This window comes from Centrocercus urophasianus, unplaced genomic scaffold (genome assembly GCF_019232065.1).
Source record: "Centrocercus urophasianus isolate 14NV4802_14NV808 unplaced genomic scaffold, USGS_Curo_1.0 seq_14, whole genome shotgun sequence".
NCBI lineage: Eukaryota > Metazoa > Chordata > Aves > Galliformes > Phasianidae > Centrocercus > Centrocercus urophasianus.
Genome location: NW_024884586.1, coordinates 47,014,674 through 47,029,714, shown reverse-complemented (window position 1 = coordinate 47,029,714; position 15,041 = coordinate 47,014,674). Strand labels below are relative to the sequence as shown.

Genomic DNA, 15,041 nt, shown 5'->3' with positions numbered 1-15,041 from the left:
ATCTGGCCAAGTTCTGTGTTTCTTCGTAGCCAGTTCTCCAACCCTGAACAGAGCCCTTCCCAATTCTGTGGTGATGGATGGTCCCTGGTGTGCTCCTGGTCTCTGTTACGACTTGTGGTTTGTGACACAGCAGGGACAAGTGGTGGGACAGAACTGAAAAACCCACACTCTTTTAGTAGACAGTGCTATCCGCCCTTAATTATAGAACAGACCTCTATTGCTCTGTGGGGACTCCTGGCTAATTAAAACTGAAATAGTTTGATAAGTCTGTCTCGGCATATATCCCTGATACTGTGCTGTTTATTCATGTCAGGTATTCGTAAGACAGTTGACATTTTCTTCCTTAAAGTTCTCTCAAGTAAATTACAGGCGTTTTACTGCTATGACCTTTTCCCTTACATGAACAACTTCTGTTTTGACCATTTTTTGTGTGAATATAATACTAAAACCGATGTAATTGGAGACATACAGTTTTTCTCTTCTGTATAGCTGGGCTATTACCTGTAACAATTCTCTAATACTGGTACTTGTAAGTGATTATCGCTTACCAAACTACTTTAAATTTAAAGAAGAAAGCCAGACTGTTTCACTAAATGGTTGCGGTGAATCACCTTTTCCCTTCTTCTCCCTGAATACTACATTTGCTTTCCTAACACATTCATTTTGTGTCTGAGTCCCAGGGAAATGGCTTGCTCTATTAATACATTTCTGGAGTTTTCCTGTTATGAATAGCCTTTTACGGCTTTAATGTAGTTTTTGAAAATTCCTCCATTATTGATCTAGATATTATCCCAGCAGGAGTCAAAACCACAAGACAATTGTGTGAGGATGATTTCTTACTACAGTAGCATTTTATTCTGAAAGCCTGCTGTGTGGTGTGTGCTTTGATGGATGACCCACTGTTTAAAATGTGTATTAGACGTTGGCTTGCTAATTAAATGCCTTAAGGAGCGCCTGTACCCATTCACTCTCAGTAAATTTGTATATGTGGAATTTTCGTTGTCTTATTTCTTGCATTGCTCTGTTTACTTGTTTCTGTTTTTTGACACCGTAGAGAAAATGGGAGTAATGGCAAAAAAATGGCTTTCTGCTTTCGCTAGAGCTTCAGCTCGGGGCAGAGGGGAGAGAATGAGAGCTCTTGGTTTCAGGACTAGGTCTGCCAGACGGGGGATGAGGATAAGAAGAGGCGGACTGCGCACTGTAGAAGGGAGTGAGAAGAGCACTCATCTGACACTGAGAGATCGGAATTCAGGTCCCTCATTCTCCCGAAGGACCATCTCTACATCTCAGAGCTGCACCGTGATTATAAAACTGTGAGGTGCTCTCAGACTGCTCTGTTGAAGTGCCCATGCTTGAGGCGTTTTGCTGGGAGGGAGCAGGTGAGACCTTTCATGGGCAGATGGAAAGGAACAAGTTCTCCTAGTTATTAATGGAAAGAGCAGCCAAGAAGGGAGACGAGGGCTTCTGCCCACCTCCAAGAAATGGTTCCAGAGTCATTATTCTCCGTTCTGTTTGTTTGTTTTGTTTTTGTGGGGCTGATATGAATCACTAACAGTATATTTGTTCCGAGGGCCAAGCATTGAATTTCTACTCATAAGGGTTTGGACTTTTTTGTTCCAGACAGTGGGATGTGGAGAGAATGAAAATGTTGGTTAATCTAAACCAAAACAGAGTAATTGTTTTCTATTTAATGCGGTAGTTATTACTATTATTTAAAGATTTGAGTTGGAGGACGAATTTGAAAAAAATATTGTTCATGAGAACAAACATTTAAATTCCAAGTATTTTTGAATCGGTTCCAATTACTTTCATCATCTGTCTGGAAGTGCAGCTTTTTCCCATTCACTGTAACTGCTCCTAGCTTATTTGAAAGCAATAGAGGCAGAACCTGGCTCTTTGTGTTTGTAAAGCAAGGCTTGGCATCACGTTCGCTGGAAGGAGAAAGGTTTTCTTCTGCAAGTGTTTGCAGAACACATTCAAGGCCAAATCACAATGTTATTTTCATCTGTGTTCCTGCCCGTGTCATTACCTGTGTCACTCCACACAGAGTGCTCTCCTTGATGTCTTGGAATAAAGTGCTCTGTGTTCAAAACAGAGGTTTTGATGGCACAGAGGAGGAACCTGTTGTGATTTGCACAAAATGAGACCGTTTTGTTCTCATTTATAAGCTTTCCTTTAGACCATAAAGTAAATGTTAAAGGCCAGATGAATTAAAACTAACAAAAGTAGGCAAGGAAGTTAGGGAATGCATCTCCTAAGCTCTCAGGGATGAGCAATGGGGTCGTGGTGGTACTTTTACCTCTGCAAAACTCCTTTTCTTACCAGCACCATCCCCTTAGCCGTGCTGGCTTCTGCCTTTTCCTCTTCCTCCTGAGTGAAAGGATGTTGCTGATACCTGTTCCTGCCTATCCTGTGCTGTCATTTGTCCAATCTGTGTTTTCATGTAAGCTAGGGGGCCACAAAGCAGCACCAAGGCACTAGAACACCCACGGCAGTCCTTTGATTGCATTTTGTGATTAACCCCTTCAAGAAAAAGAAGCTGGTTTCTCTGTTCAGGATGTGGAGAGTGAGGAACGGCCATGTCCACTCCATCAAAGCTGATACGTACAAGATTTATTGCTAGTCCTGTGCTGCAGTGCTCCTAAGAGAAGCTGCCTCTGCCATACAGTGGCACGGACAAAAAAAAAAAAATAAGAGAGAGATGTTTTGGGAGAGAGAGGGCAAGGAATTCATTCTAATCCCTCTGAAATTGTTTTCTTACTGAAAATTGTTAGATCTGGATGGACTAAGCCAACTGAGTTACCAAGACAACCTGTCCTGTCATGGAAATGACCATATATCTGTTGATTCAAGAACAACGGAGTGCATGAGTGCTGGGCAGCATTCAGGGCCTAGGATGGAGTCCAGCACTGCTGATGGCTTCAGCCAGCAAGCCGCAGAAGGATGTTTGGAATTGGAGGCAGCATTTAACAACCAGGGATTTGAAGGAAATGATGCTACTGACAGCTCATCAGCTTGGAGCCCTGAGGTACAGTGAACTGTCATTTATTACATATGATGTAAGATTTTGAATGGTACTGGTAGTTTCTATAATTTGGACAGCATCTGGAAAGCTGGAGGCAACTGGCGGGGTGTCTGGGACTTGCTAAAGTGACCATCATTGTGGTCCCCATTGAAAATGGGCATCTTTCCAAGGTAAGAGGGGGCACAAGGGTAGAGAGCTCTTTGGCTTTCCCTTAGTTCTACTCCTTTGTTTTGAAGCCTCAGGAAAACATTAGAATTTAAGACATTGCCAATGTCTGATGACTTAGCAACCTCTTTGTCTCTCACATTCTTCCTGCGTGATGTGTTTGATTTTCTTATTATTTTACCACAAGATTAAATTTCTGAAAAAATATCAGCCTGCATCAGGCTTATTGAAAGAACAGCACAAAGGTCACGTCTTCTTCCCGAGTTAAAGGAGACTGCTCTTCAGCTGTGGAAATTAATGCTTCCATACTTGGAGCAACAAGGCTTTAAGAAAAGGGTTCCTTTCCTCAAAGTGTGCAACAGGTTAAAGAGATGGAGAGCCACTCCTCAGCTCCCAAGCTCCAGCCTTAAAGGACATTTTGAATAGCATTTTGGTTTGCTGCACAACCAGTCCCACAGAGTACTATACCACACACAGGAACTCTGAGCAGTGGCAGCTTTGACCTCTCTTCGCTGTGTGCCTGACATGCTGTGTTTGTCTGCTCATCTGAGGTTCATTTCTCCTTTGCATTTGACAAATATCCCCTTGGTACATGTCTGCTGCAGTGTCTCAAATGTCCTCCACTTGAATTTCTTTGGAATACGTCTCTTGATTTACTCCTGGTATGTAGATTTTAAAAATGCAAACAGTGATTATAGCATCAGGGGGCACATATCCCCAAGTCCCAGTTTATCTTCTGTGAGCAGCTTCTCATCCAAAGGTATTGTGTGGATTAATGAAAGACTTTTTATTGCAGGAACTAAATGTTCTGACATGCCAGAAATGTTCAAGTGCTATTATGCTCCATTCAAAGCGCCTCTCTTTAGAGACAAAAATGATAATTTTATGCCCCTACAGTGGAACCACAAGTACCATTTCAAGCCTCGTCCATAATTAGCTGCTCTCACAGGTTTCCCTAGCAGAAATGGACTTCTTTTACTTAGTGAAATGGATGTTGGCTCTGTCCTGAGTGACTGGGTTACACATATAGTGTAACTGGGTTGGCATCACAACAACAGTGCTGGGAGGAGGGAAAAAATAAATTCAGGTGAGGTTCTACACTCCTTGGATTCCAGTTTAACCATTTGTGTAGCCAGTACATTCACAAAACACTCCCGGCCCTAAGCGGAGTTCCAGAAGCCAGTGGCTGTTTTGTTAAGACTTCTGCAGAAAGAAGATTAAGCATCTGAAAGGTTTGTGGGCTGAAAACCCACAGTGAGTGCCAGATAGCACAGATCTCTCTGAAGGCATCAGCCCAAGTGCCACAGTCTGGCATTTCTCTTTTCCTCCCTTCCTCCAATGTAAGCAGTTTTCTTTGCAGTGGATATGGCCACAGCTATTGTAATAGATTCAAGATTTCATAGAATCATAGAGTATCCTGAGTTGGAAGGGACCCATAAGGGCCATCAAGTCCAACTCCTGGCTCCATGCAGCAGGACCACCTCAAATCCAAACCCTGTGTCTGACTGTGTTGCCCAGATGCTTCTCGAGCTCCAGCAGCTTGAGGCCATGTCTGTTGCCCTGGGAAGCCTGTGCCATGCCCAGTCACCTTCTGGTATGCAATCTGAACCCCCTTGATATCCAGATCCTTTTTAACCATTTTGTGTAAGACTGAATACCTGACCTACAGTCTGCTTTTCAGGCAGCCAGAAGATGAGACACTCAGCCGGGTTGGGGCAGGAAAGTATCTCTTGGCTTTTTCTACCTGTGGGCTTATGATGATGCATGGGTATTCACATCTTCTGCTCAGCCATGTAGATGAAAGCATTTATGCTGCAAGTATAGTTTTCTCTACACTTTGGTAGCAGTTCTCAATTGTGTCTTGATTCCATCTCCTTAACAGCAAATGCACAGATGAAAGTGAGGAGGGATGAACTTGCAAAGAGAAAAGCGAATCAAGTGCAGTTCCATTACATTTCCTTCTTAAATATTATTTCAACAAACAGACAGAAATAACTTTGACAGCTACATAGCAGCACTTACATCTGCATAACATCACATTCTCTCCTGGCAACCTGGCATGCCTTGTGTTTTTGCCTTTGAAACCTGCTGCTCATATGGAAAGGCATGTTTACGGGCAAGCAAGTCATTCTGTGTACTGACCAAGAGATGAGACTTCTCTCTTTGGCATTACTATTGCAAGATGTATGACAGCAGGTCTCCATCATTGTACAGAAATGGACTTCTGTATCCAGATCTGTGAATCTCTCAAACATCGATACAAATATGAGAAGCTGGAGCTCTGAACATCATGGCAGATGAATCTGAACACTTGAAAAGTAGACTAACAGGAAGTAGATGTCAGTTTTGAGATTTGTTTGAGGTCTTGTTTGAGACAGCCTACCCTAGAAACTTCTCAAGGGAATTACATCAGAAGTCTTATGGCCCATCAGCTGTACTCTAAACAATAAGATTCCTATGTTGAGAAGAAGCGTTACTTGAAATGCAAAGGAAGATAAATGTTTGAGGAGGAGGGTGACTCAGACTGCTAGTGACAGGCCTTAATTCACCTTCAGGCTATTAACTGGAAATCTTTCCCTAGTACAGTGTATACTCATGTTTAAATACAAATCATTGATCACTATAGCAACCCCTTTATCACTTGAAGCACATTCTAGCTCTGAGATAACGAGCACTTTTGAACAGAAAGGCACACACCCACTCATCAAAAGGTAAGGTGAGCATCTGTGTTTTTTATTTTCTTCTATCAAGATGACTCTTGCTTTAAAAGTAGATAAAAGATTGCGCGTGAATTGGTCCGCACACTTTTGTTTTCTATTTTGAATTTTTAATCTGAACATTTTAGTATCCATACTGGACAGAAGGTACAGATGCATCTCTTGGGAGACTTAAAAAATGAATAAAGGATCAATATGTATTTAATCAGACAGTTTCTCTTGATTATGATTGCTTTAGCTGTGGGAAAAATATTGAGAGATAGAGTAGCATGTAGAAATGGAATTTCCATTCGGCAACAAATTTGGATATTTTGATTTCCCTTTCCATCGAAGTGAACACAATGCTTAAAGGTTTGATTATCCTACAGAACAAAATGCCCAAGAAGTTACCAGGTTTGATTGAAATTTTTTTTTATTTCAGTAATGTAAAATGAATAAATAAGTCCATGTACATACAAGGAATAGGTTGCAACATTTTTAACCAAATGAAACCAAAAGTTTTATTAATGCCTCAAAATAAGTGTGAATGAAATGAAGTAAGAAACCCCAACTTTTGGACTAGTTTTTCCCCTGTGTACAATTTTTTGCTAAATTAGCAGTCTTTTGCTAAACATTTAAATATTGATGAAACTCTTTGTTGGAAATGTTTCAACAAGTGCTGTTGCTTACTAGATTGTATGGGGAATATTACACAGAATCAGGCAATTAACTAGCATTGGCCTCTGAGGAAGAAGTGGGGTCCTTATTTTCCAGAGAAACTGCCAACGTTGCAAGCACAAGTGAGGTCATCAACATTTTTTAAATAAAGCTGGCATCACAGAGGCAGCTGAACTCCAGTGAAGGTTTTTTTTCTTCCTTCTCTTTGCAGGAGGCTGATGAGGTGAACAATGAACCAGCTCATCACAGTGCTCATCAACCCGTTTGTAAATGCGGTGATCTTGATGTCGTTTTCAGTTATAAAGCCTCAAGTCAAAAGCTCGTGGTTACCGTCTTGGAGGCCAGGGACATCCCAGACAAAGACCGCAGTGGTGTGAACACTTGGCAAGTGCACACAGTATTGATGCCTAGCAAGAAACAGAGGGGTAAGACAAGTGTTCAGCGAGGACCCATCCCTGTGTTCAAGGATAATATCACCTTTAGTAAGCTGGAGCCACATGAGTTAGGTGGCCATGCTGTCCGTTTCCGCCTCTATGCTGTGCACAAGGTGATTGGAGAGAAGATGATGGGAGAGCAGTTGTTCTACCTGAGAAACATCAGCCAGGAAGGGGAAGTGAAGGTGACGCTGGTCTTGGAGCCAAGGAGTAATTTGACTGTAAGTTTGAGGAAGGAAATTTGGAGTCCATAAAATTGTTCCTTTGGTGAATGGGGATTGGCTGTACTTAATATCTTTAATTCAGGACTGACAGAATGCAAATAGTGAATCTGCCCTGCAATCACTACCACAGTTAGCATTAAGGGAGAGAAGGCAGCATGTCCTTCCTACACAGAGGTGCACATTATTAATAGGCTACGCAGAACCTGTAGCTTGAGTCCTGGAATCTCCAAGACTAATTGACTTAATTTTGACAAGAACAGTAGTTCTTGTGCACCATTATGCTGATGGAGCTGTATTACTGCCAATTTGAAGGCTCCCTCATTTGGTATTAACTCCAAGCTTGTGGATCTTTGCACTGAGCAGTTTCCATGTTACCAGAAATACTTACTGATGTTCCTTTGCATGGCAGACTGGAGAGGTAGGTCATGGGAGGAAGAAATGGCTGTGCTGCTTCATAGCCTTCCATGCACATCACAGTTGTATGGCTACGCCGATCAACTTGTGCAGAGGAGCTCTGACATGATTCATTGCCTACAAGAAGCTCAGTAAGAGGTGATGCACAGAATATGAATGAAAGATGATACACTGGGTGAGAAGGGGATAGAGTGTACATTGTGGTTCAAGGAAGGAAATTTAGAAAATATAGTACGTGACCAAAAGTAATCCAAACTATGCAAGGTGCATTTCATCCAAAAGCCATTTTTAAGGAGATTTACTGAGCTCTTAATGCATTGCGATGTATGCTTATCTTGGAGGCTTTGATTTGCACTAGTAATAACATGTTGCACAGAGTTCCTCATCTTTTAAAGAGAAGGTTCAGAGATATGTTTGTGTAAAAGTGATGCTTTCATTCTTTCTGTGCCGTATCGTAATTCATTCTTAGTCACTGCCATTTCATAAGCGTGATCTTACTAAACAAGGCCACAAAATATAAACCAAAGGGAGGGTGGTGGTAAACATTCTGATGAGACTTTCAGTGCTCTTTCCCTGCAGAGTGCAGACTCTCAGCTTAGTCTGTCAGCAATCTCTCACAGTGATAGCGCTTCTTCAACACAGTCCCTGTCGCATGGAGGGGTGCCAGAGCTGCTCGTGGGCTTGTCATACAATGCAACTACGGGGCGGCTGTCAGTGGAGATGATCAAAGGCAGTCATTTCCGAAACCTCGCAATTAATAGGCCACCTGGTAAGTACTTTCACTGCTATTAAATAACACCACGGAGTCAAAATTTGCTTTTTATTTTCTTCCCCTGGATATTCAATTATGTCATTTCCTTACAGAGAGTATCTGATTGAAAATTAAAAGCATTATTTCAAATGTGTGTGCTGGTAAACTTTGCAGTGTAAGTGGATGCAATCATACGAAGACGCAGCTGACAGGACAGTAATATCATAGTGCCTCTTTTATTGCATAGACCTTTACAACATCTGATTATGGCGGAATTGCTGTGGCACCCAAAGCACAGGGTAATTCTTAGCAAATTCATACAAAGAAAGGAGCACTTTTCAAGTGATTGTATGTTGCCATGTGACATGCATGTCAGTACAGAAAGGACACTGAAGTGCTGGAGCAGGTCCAAAGAAGGGCAACAAGGCTTGTGACAAACTTGGAGAAGATGCCACATGAGGAGAGACTGAAGGAATTGGGGCTGTTTAGTCTGGGGAAAAGGAGGCTGAGAGGAGACCTTATTGCTCTCTTCAAATACTTGAAAGGTGATTGCAGCAAGAGTGGGGTTGGTCTCTTCTCACTGGTGACAGGACAAGGGGAAATGGCCTCAAATTGTGACAGTATAAGTTTAGGTTGGATATCAGGAAAAACTTCTTTACAGAAAGGGTAGTTAAGCACTGGAATAGGCTCCCCAGGGAGGTGGTTGAGTCACCATCCCTGGATGTGTTTAAAAATGATCTGGATGTGGTGCTCAGGGACATGATTTAGTGGGAGGTTGTTAGTTAGGGTAGTATGGTTAGGCTGTTGTTGGACTTGATGATCTTGAAGGTCTTTTCCAACCTGAGCAATTCTATGATTCTCTAATGGTTCTATGCAGAGGCCCTGCTTGGTGCTGCTAGATGGCCCTTTCCAAGGGCTGTACTTTCAGTCTCCTTGCTGTGGGCTGGGCTCTGGGTGACCTGGCTCTTTTGGCCCTTTGGGGATCTTGCCATTCTGAATTCTTCGTAGCCACACAAAAAAGTCTTTTGTAGAAAGAAAAAACAAAGTTTTTTTCCTGTATCTCATCAGTTGAGCTCCCTTCCTCCATAACTCAAAGGAAAAAGTGAAAATTGCATTACAGTAGATTTGGTTAGTGCTGGAGCTGTAGTTGATACTTTACAAAGTTAGTGGATGGATAGTGCTAATGTCTGTGATATAGATGGGGTCATGCAAACACAGTGGTTTTGGTTTGTGCCTCTCACTCAGGGTTTGAATGGCAGCTCTGTGTTCATCTCATATTGTTCTATTGCCTGCTGGCTGAAACCAGCAGAGAATGGCAATTTGGAGTAGCATTTTTTGTTTGCTGCTGTGTTTGTTTTTTGGGATCTAGTTGTCCGTGTGTCAGAGGTAACAACCTTTGACAGCTTCTGGCACTCACTGCATTTGATGTAGTATCTTCATCTTACAGAATGCTTAGATTGCTTTTGCAAGATGCTGTGCTGATTGTCCCAGAGCTAGCAAATATTTGTGTAATACTTCAGTTTGCAGACATGAAAGCTTAAGTTTTGACTGAACTACATCAGTACTTCAGTATATTCCAGAAGTAATCTGACCATGTGGACAGCCAGTCCTTCAAGAATTAAGGGTGAGTCCGTGCAACAGTGAAACACTTGGCCTCAGTCTGTGCAACCCCAGTTAGTTTCATTACTTGTGACAACATGGTAGATCACCATGGGATTTACTTGAAGGAATGGTGCAGTTTGCATTTGTGTTTTATTAAAAGTTTCAAGTCAGAGTGGTTCTAGCCAATTTAAAGGAAAGGTAGGCTAATTCTACTTTTATTCTTAAATAAAAGTAGTCCCAGTACAGGTCCAAGTTAATTTGCTGTGGTTTTTCTGCTGTATTTTCACACATCTGCCTATGGTCTTGGAGGTTTGTCACATAACTGCCTGAAGGGCAGGATTATGCAGCACTTCTGTTTCTATATCAGGCCCTGCAAAAGTCTTGTATCTAGCTGAGTCAAGAAGCTGTACTGCCCCACACTTTCCCAGCAAATGAAATGCTTGCACTGCAAAGAACTTGAATAATTGGTGTCCAGTTTTCTACCTACAATATAATGATCAAATGACTGGCATTTGTTGGTATTATTCTGAAGAATGTCTTTCTGGGTGCTTGTGGGATAACATTGCATGTTGCAGCAAGTTGAGCAACCCTTTAATTCATTGTCTGGGTGCTGGGGAATTGTGTCTGTTCTGGGCCTCTTGGATGGGGTTTGGCAGATAACCGTGTGCACATAAGTTTGCTATCAGCATGGGTTACCTGCCCTGGTGAGATGTTCCATTCAGCTTTTCAGCTGATGGGCACACAGAAAAACAGTAGGCTGGTTGACAGCATCTTTAAAGCTGATAAGCATTATGTGTATTTACTGATAAGAAGAGAACAGGTCCAGTGTGTGAGGAAAGAAGGCAATCTTTGCAGGAGTTTCTGTTTTAAATTCTGTCTGAATTTTCTGCTTTCTGTGTCTGTGGGGCTTCAGATAAGCCTTGTTAAATCAGTCTGATAACTAGCCAAAGTCCTCTGTCAGCCACCCAAACTAATATTCCTGACAGTGGAAAAATAACAATTTTTTCCTATCTTTGATATTAAGGCCATCTTGAGTTTGTCCTTTGCATCCGTTCTATACGCAGATCAACTACAGCATTATCAAGCCTGCAGTGTCTCTGTGTTAGGTCTGCTATTAGGTGAAATTCATCAGTTGTTACAGAGAGGTTCTGAATCTATCACTATCTGCTCTTACTCAGTGTATTTTTCTGCATTCTGCATTGCACTTCTGCACCTGCAAAGTGCCCAGCAGCATGATGAATGCGAAGAGGAAGACCCAGTGAAGCAGAAATGGAAAAAAAGCTTAAAAGAAGGAAGAAAGCCAGCTCTTGTCTCACATGCTGGAGTAGCATTTCACTGATAACTCCTGCAGACACTGCAGAGGAGTGCTGTGAGGTCTGATTGTCTGTGTCTGAAACATGCTGCCTGAGTGAGATGCTCAATAGATAGCCCTTGTGTTTTCTTGTATGCATCCTATCTAGAGAATGATTTACTTCTTCAAAGTATCATGGGGATTTCAGACGTAACAGTGATTCAAGGCATTTAAATACCAAGCTCAAGCTGCTACGGTTGACAGTTATTTATTGTAAGACTGAGAGTGTCTGTGGGCAGAATCCATCTCCAGTTTCCACCCCTGCATGCACAGAGCCCATACAGTACCCTTGTGTGGTCCACTTGTAGCCCAGTGCATTTAGCATTGTCTGCTGCTTACTGCTGCAGCTATGGGGAATGACAGGAGCATCTTACATTATTGCAAATTCTCCAGTTGTGCTCTTTTCCCACCTTGACCCTTTTCTCTGCCACCTGGGGTCTTGCACAGGTGAGCTCAACATTTTCTGCAGTGTGTGTGCATGCTCCCTCAGCATCCTTGCACAGGGATTTTACTGTGCAGAAGAGGGAGCTGGTGATTCAAGGCGTTAGAGACTGCAGAGGTGACAAGTAATTTCTGGAGGGCGAAAGGAGTGCTGGAGTTAGGAGATTGTGCATCTCTCTCCTTTTTTCCTTGGCACATCTTATGGGATGCAGAGGGTTGAACTAAGTCAGATATCAAAATCATGGGTGCTTACATGGGTAATAGCTGGGTTAGGGAACAGCTGGGCAGTTTGCAGGCACTTACATCTTCCAGGCAGTCTTCTCTTCAAATCACATATGTGAAATGTAAGGACAGCTTGGTCAAGGATAAAAATTCAGGCATTGTTCTGGGAAACGTGTGGAGCTGCAGGTCTGAGTCCACAATTCCTAACCATGTGAATACGTCCATTATCACTCTGAGCACTTAAAAGCACTCAGGAGAGTGGTAGCAGCATTGGACTATATGGTAGCAGCACTCCACTGTAAATTGGTAGCATCTGCCAAAAAGCCTCGTGCAGAAAAGCATCTAGAGATTTGTCAAATGTGAGCAGCCCAGGTATTTTAACACTCGGTGACATATGTATTGTTCACCTCATTCTCTTTGGTTCTTGTTCCAGCCATTCACCTGTTTTATCATTTCATAGAGATTTGCATTTTGGTCTTAGAAGACCAAACCCCAGCGTGTTCCTTTAAAGACTATTTATTATAAAGAAAGTAACAAGAGAAGTGTGCAGTGCTGGCAGACACATCTCTGAAAATCTGTAACTGGTTACAGATTGTTTGCATGTTACAGTAGTAATATGGGATTGTAGTGATCATAGGGGTCATTAGTCAGTGTATAAACACACAGTGGAGGGATGGTCTCTCCCCACATGGTGCTTAACCTTCATCAGCTGCTCTGGGTGCAGCTCTCTTTCTTCTAATCCAGCCTTTGCTTTTTCCTCTTTCACTTTTATGTTGGGGTTTATGCCTGTATGTAATGCGATTTGAGAAGGGCTATTGTAAAAAGATATTCCCTTGTCTAAGAATAGTCCTCCAAGCTTTTTGGCAACTGCAGAATTAATCACACATAATAATTACATTCATACATGATCATTATTATATCAGTAGCATATTAACCCCATTAAGCAAGTACAATAACACTTAACTCTGGGGAAGACAGGAGGGAGAAAGAACAAGCTATGAAATTCCTATTGGGAAGAGGAGAAATTCTTGAAGTAAAAATCTGTGTGTGTCTGAGTTCCAGATAACAACACCAAGGAATACAGAAGATGCTCTGGTAGGAGAATTAGAGTCCTTAGGTGGTATTTCTTGGTCAGGTACCAGAGTACTTGAAAGATATTAGTGTTTTTTTTTTTTTAATCAACTTATTTGTGAAGAAAGTTATTATCCCAGAGGACTAAGGCAGGTTAATTTCTTTAATTGATGTGACTAAAACCAGGAAACTGAATTTAAAAAATAACCAATGTGTCTGGCACTGAAGAGGGAGCTTGCTTGAGCTCCTAAAGCTTTGTAATTCATGCTCCTATCTCATCACCAATAAGAGGGGGATTTGTACCAGGGTTAGCTGGGGTGCACTCTGTCCAGAGGGTCCAGTAGAGTTGTTCGGGCAACTATTCAGTGCTGGGTACTTGCCAGTTGGTCAGAGTAAGCTTGTACAAAACCACTTCTGCGTCTTCTCATTGTCTGTCCTTGAGTATGTCTTGAATCAGCTTAAGATACACTGAGAAAGCTTTGTTTGGAGCAGTGAAGATGAGGCCAGCTGTATGGAGTCCCAGAAGGATGTCTCAATAATGAGCAGCTGGACACTGGTGTGGGAGATGAAGTGTGGATAAATGTAAGGTATGGTGTTGTGAAATTCAGGCTTAACATGGGTGGACTCAGAGCTGCTTGGGAGTGAGATATTAGACTTATAGGAAATGTATTCTGAGGAAAAAATAAGTCAAATGTGTATTATATAGAAAAGAAAATGAGAAGTCCGTATTTGATTGTAAGTATCCGAGTGCCTGCATAATGAATACCATACACAATTCTGGCTCCCTCCATTCAAGCAGAATATTGGAAGGATTGGAGAGATGCAGTGAAGAATGACAGAGATAGTCAGAAGCATGGGAACAGCTTCCAGCAAGCTGCAATTGGATAACCTGGACTTCCAGTGGTGCTGCAACAAAAGGGAGAAGGGAGAGTATTTGGTGGCAGTCTGTGAAATCCTAAGTGTTGCGAAGGTGAGCTGGCAATGAATATTCATTGTCTGTCCTGATTAAAAAAAATAAACAGTCTTAAAATGAAGTGAGGAGGTAGCAGGCTCTGAGGAGGAGAGTGCTCTTCACACCATGCATACTCACACTACCGTGTGCCTAACTGCAGAATACTGTGGGTACAACTCTCTTGAGTTCAGCAGGATAAACCCATGAAGAAAAATGGTCTGAGAACCAAAGATTGGCTGAGATACAAAGATTGGCTCTAAGGAAGTTCTTGAGTCACAGATCACTGGAGTTTGGGAGAGTGTTTGGGAGAGGATCAGTTTATGCTGTTTCTGTGTAGACTTACTAAGGTAGGTGATATTGGGTGGTCTGACTTGGTACAGCTCTTCTATGTGAGGCACGTGAGACCTGGCACTGAGAATCAAGGCATGTAGTAATTGACTTGTAAGGAGCAGTAGTGAGATTTTTGAGGTAGATGTTCCATAATAATTAAACATCCAGTGATATCTTGCACATGCAGTTATCTGCTGTCACGTTGAATAGTTTTGTATTTCTAAAAGTCTCTGATGGTAATACATTGCTATATGTAAAGTGAAGATGTTTCTGAACCAGAGGGATACATTTGAAGCTGAGTGTATGGTGATGCCTCTCCTGCTCCCATAGCTGTGAACAAGGAGAAAAATCTTTTCTTCCCCCTCCCAAAATAAGCAGAAGACAAAGCAATTGCTCCCACGGTAGAATTCTGCTAATTCCAAATTTCAGTTGGAGCTGAATGTTTAATGTAAATCAACAGTAACTCCACAGAGCAGCATTTGCAGATCTGATGACAGGCTGTATAATAAAGCCGTGCCTGTGGGCACCATTGCTGGAGGTGAGAACAGCCAAGCTTAAGCATCCTTACTGCATGCTGCAGCAGAACTACTGCTCCCATTGCTGAGAAGCTGGGCATTCATGATACACTCAAATTTAGAGTTCCCATTCTCTCCAAGGCAGCAGCAATGCATAAAGCATACTGTGC

General features: G+C 42.2%; 1 protein-coding gene across 4 annotated transcripts in view; it reads left to right on the top strand.

Annotated features, from left to right (window-relative positions):
• Window positions 1-2,784: 2,784 nt before the first annotated feature.
• The window catches only part of SYT16 (synaptotagmin 16), a 24,664-nt gene continuing 12,407 nt past the window's right edge, over window positions 2,785-15,041 (top strand). For 3 of the 4 annotated variants that reach the window (XM_042814652.1, XM_042814651.1, XM_042814653.1), the window contains exons 1-3: window positions 2,785-3,028; window positions 6,776-7,219; window positions 8,216-8,405. In XM_042814652.1, the coding sequence (XP_042670586.1) occupies window positions 2,867-3,028; window positions 6,776-7,219; window positions 8,216-8,405 (796 nt within the window). In that variant the 5' untranslated portion in view covers window positions 2,785-2,866. The remainder of the gene's footprint in view (window positions 3,029-6,775; window positions 7,220-8,215; window positions 8,406-15,041) is intronic. The other variant, XM_042814654.1, reaches the window with a different exon arrangement.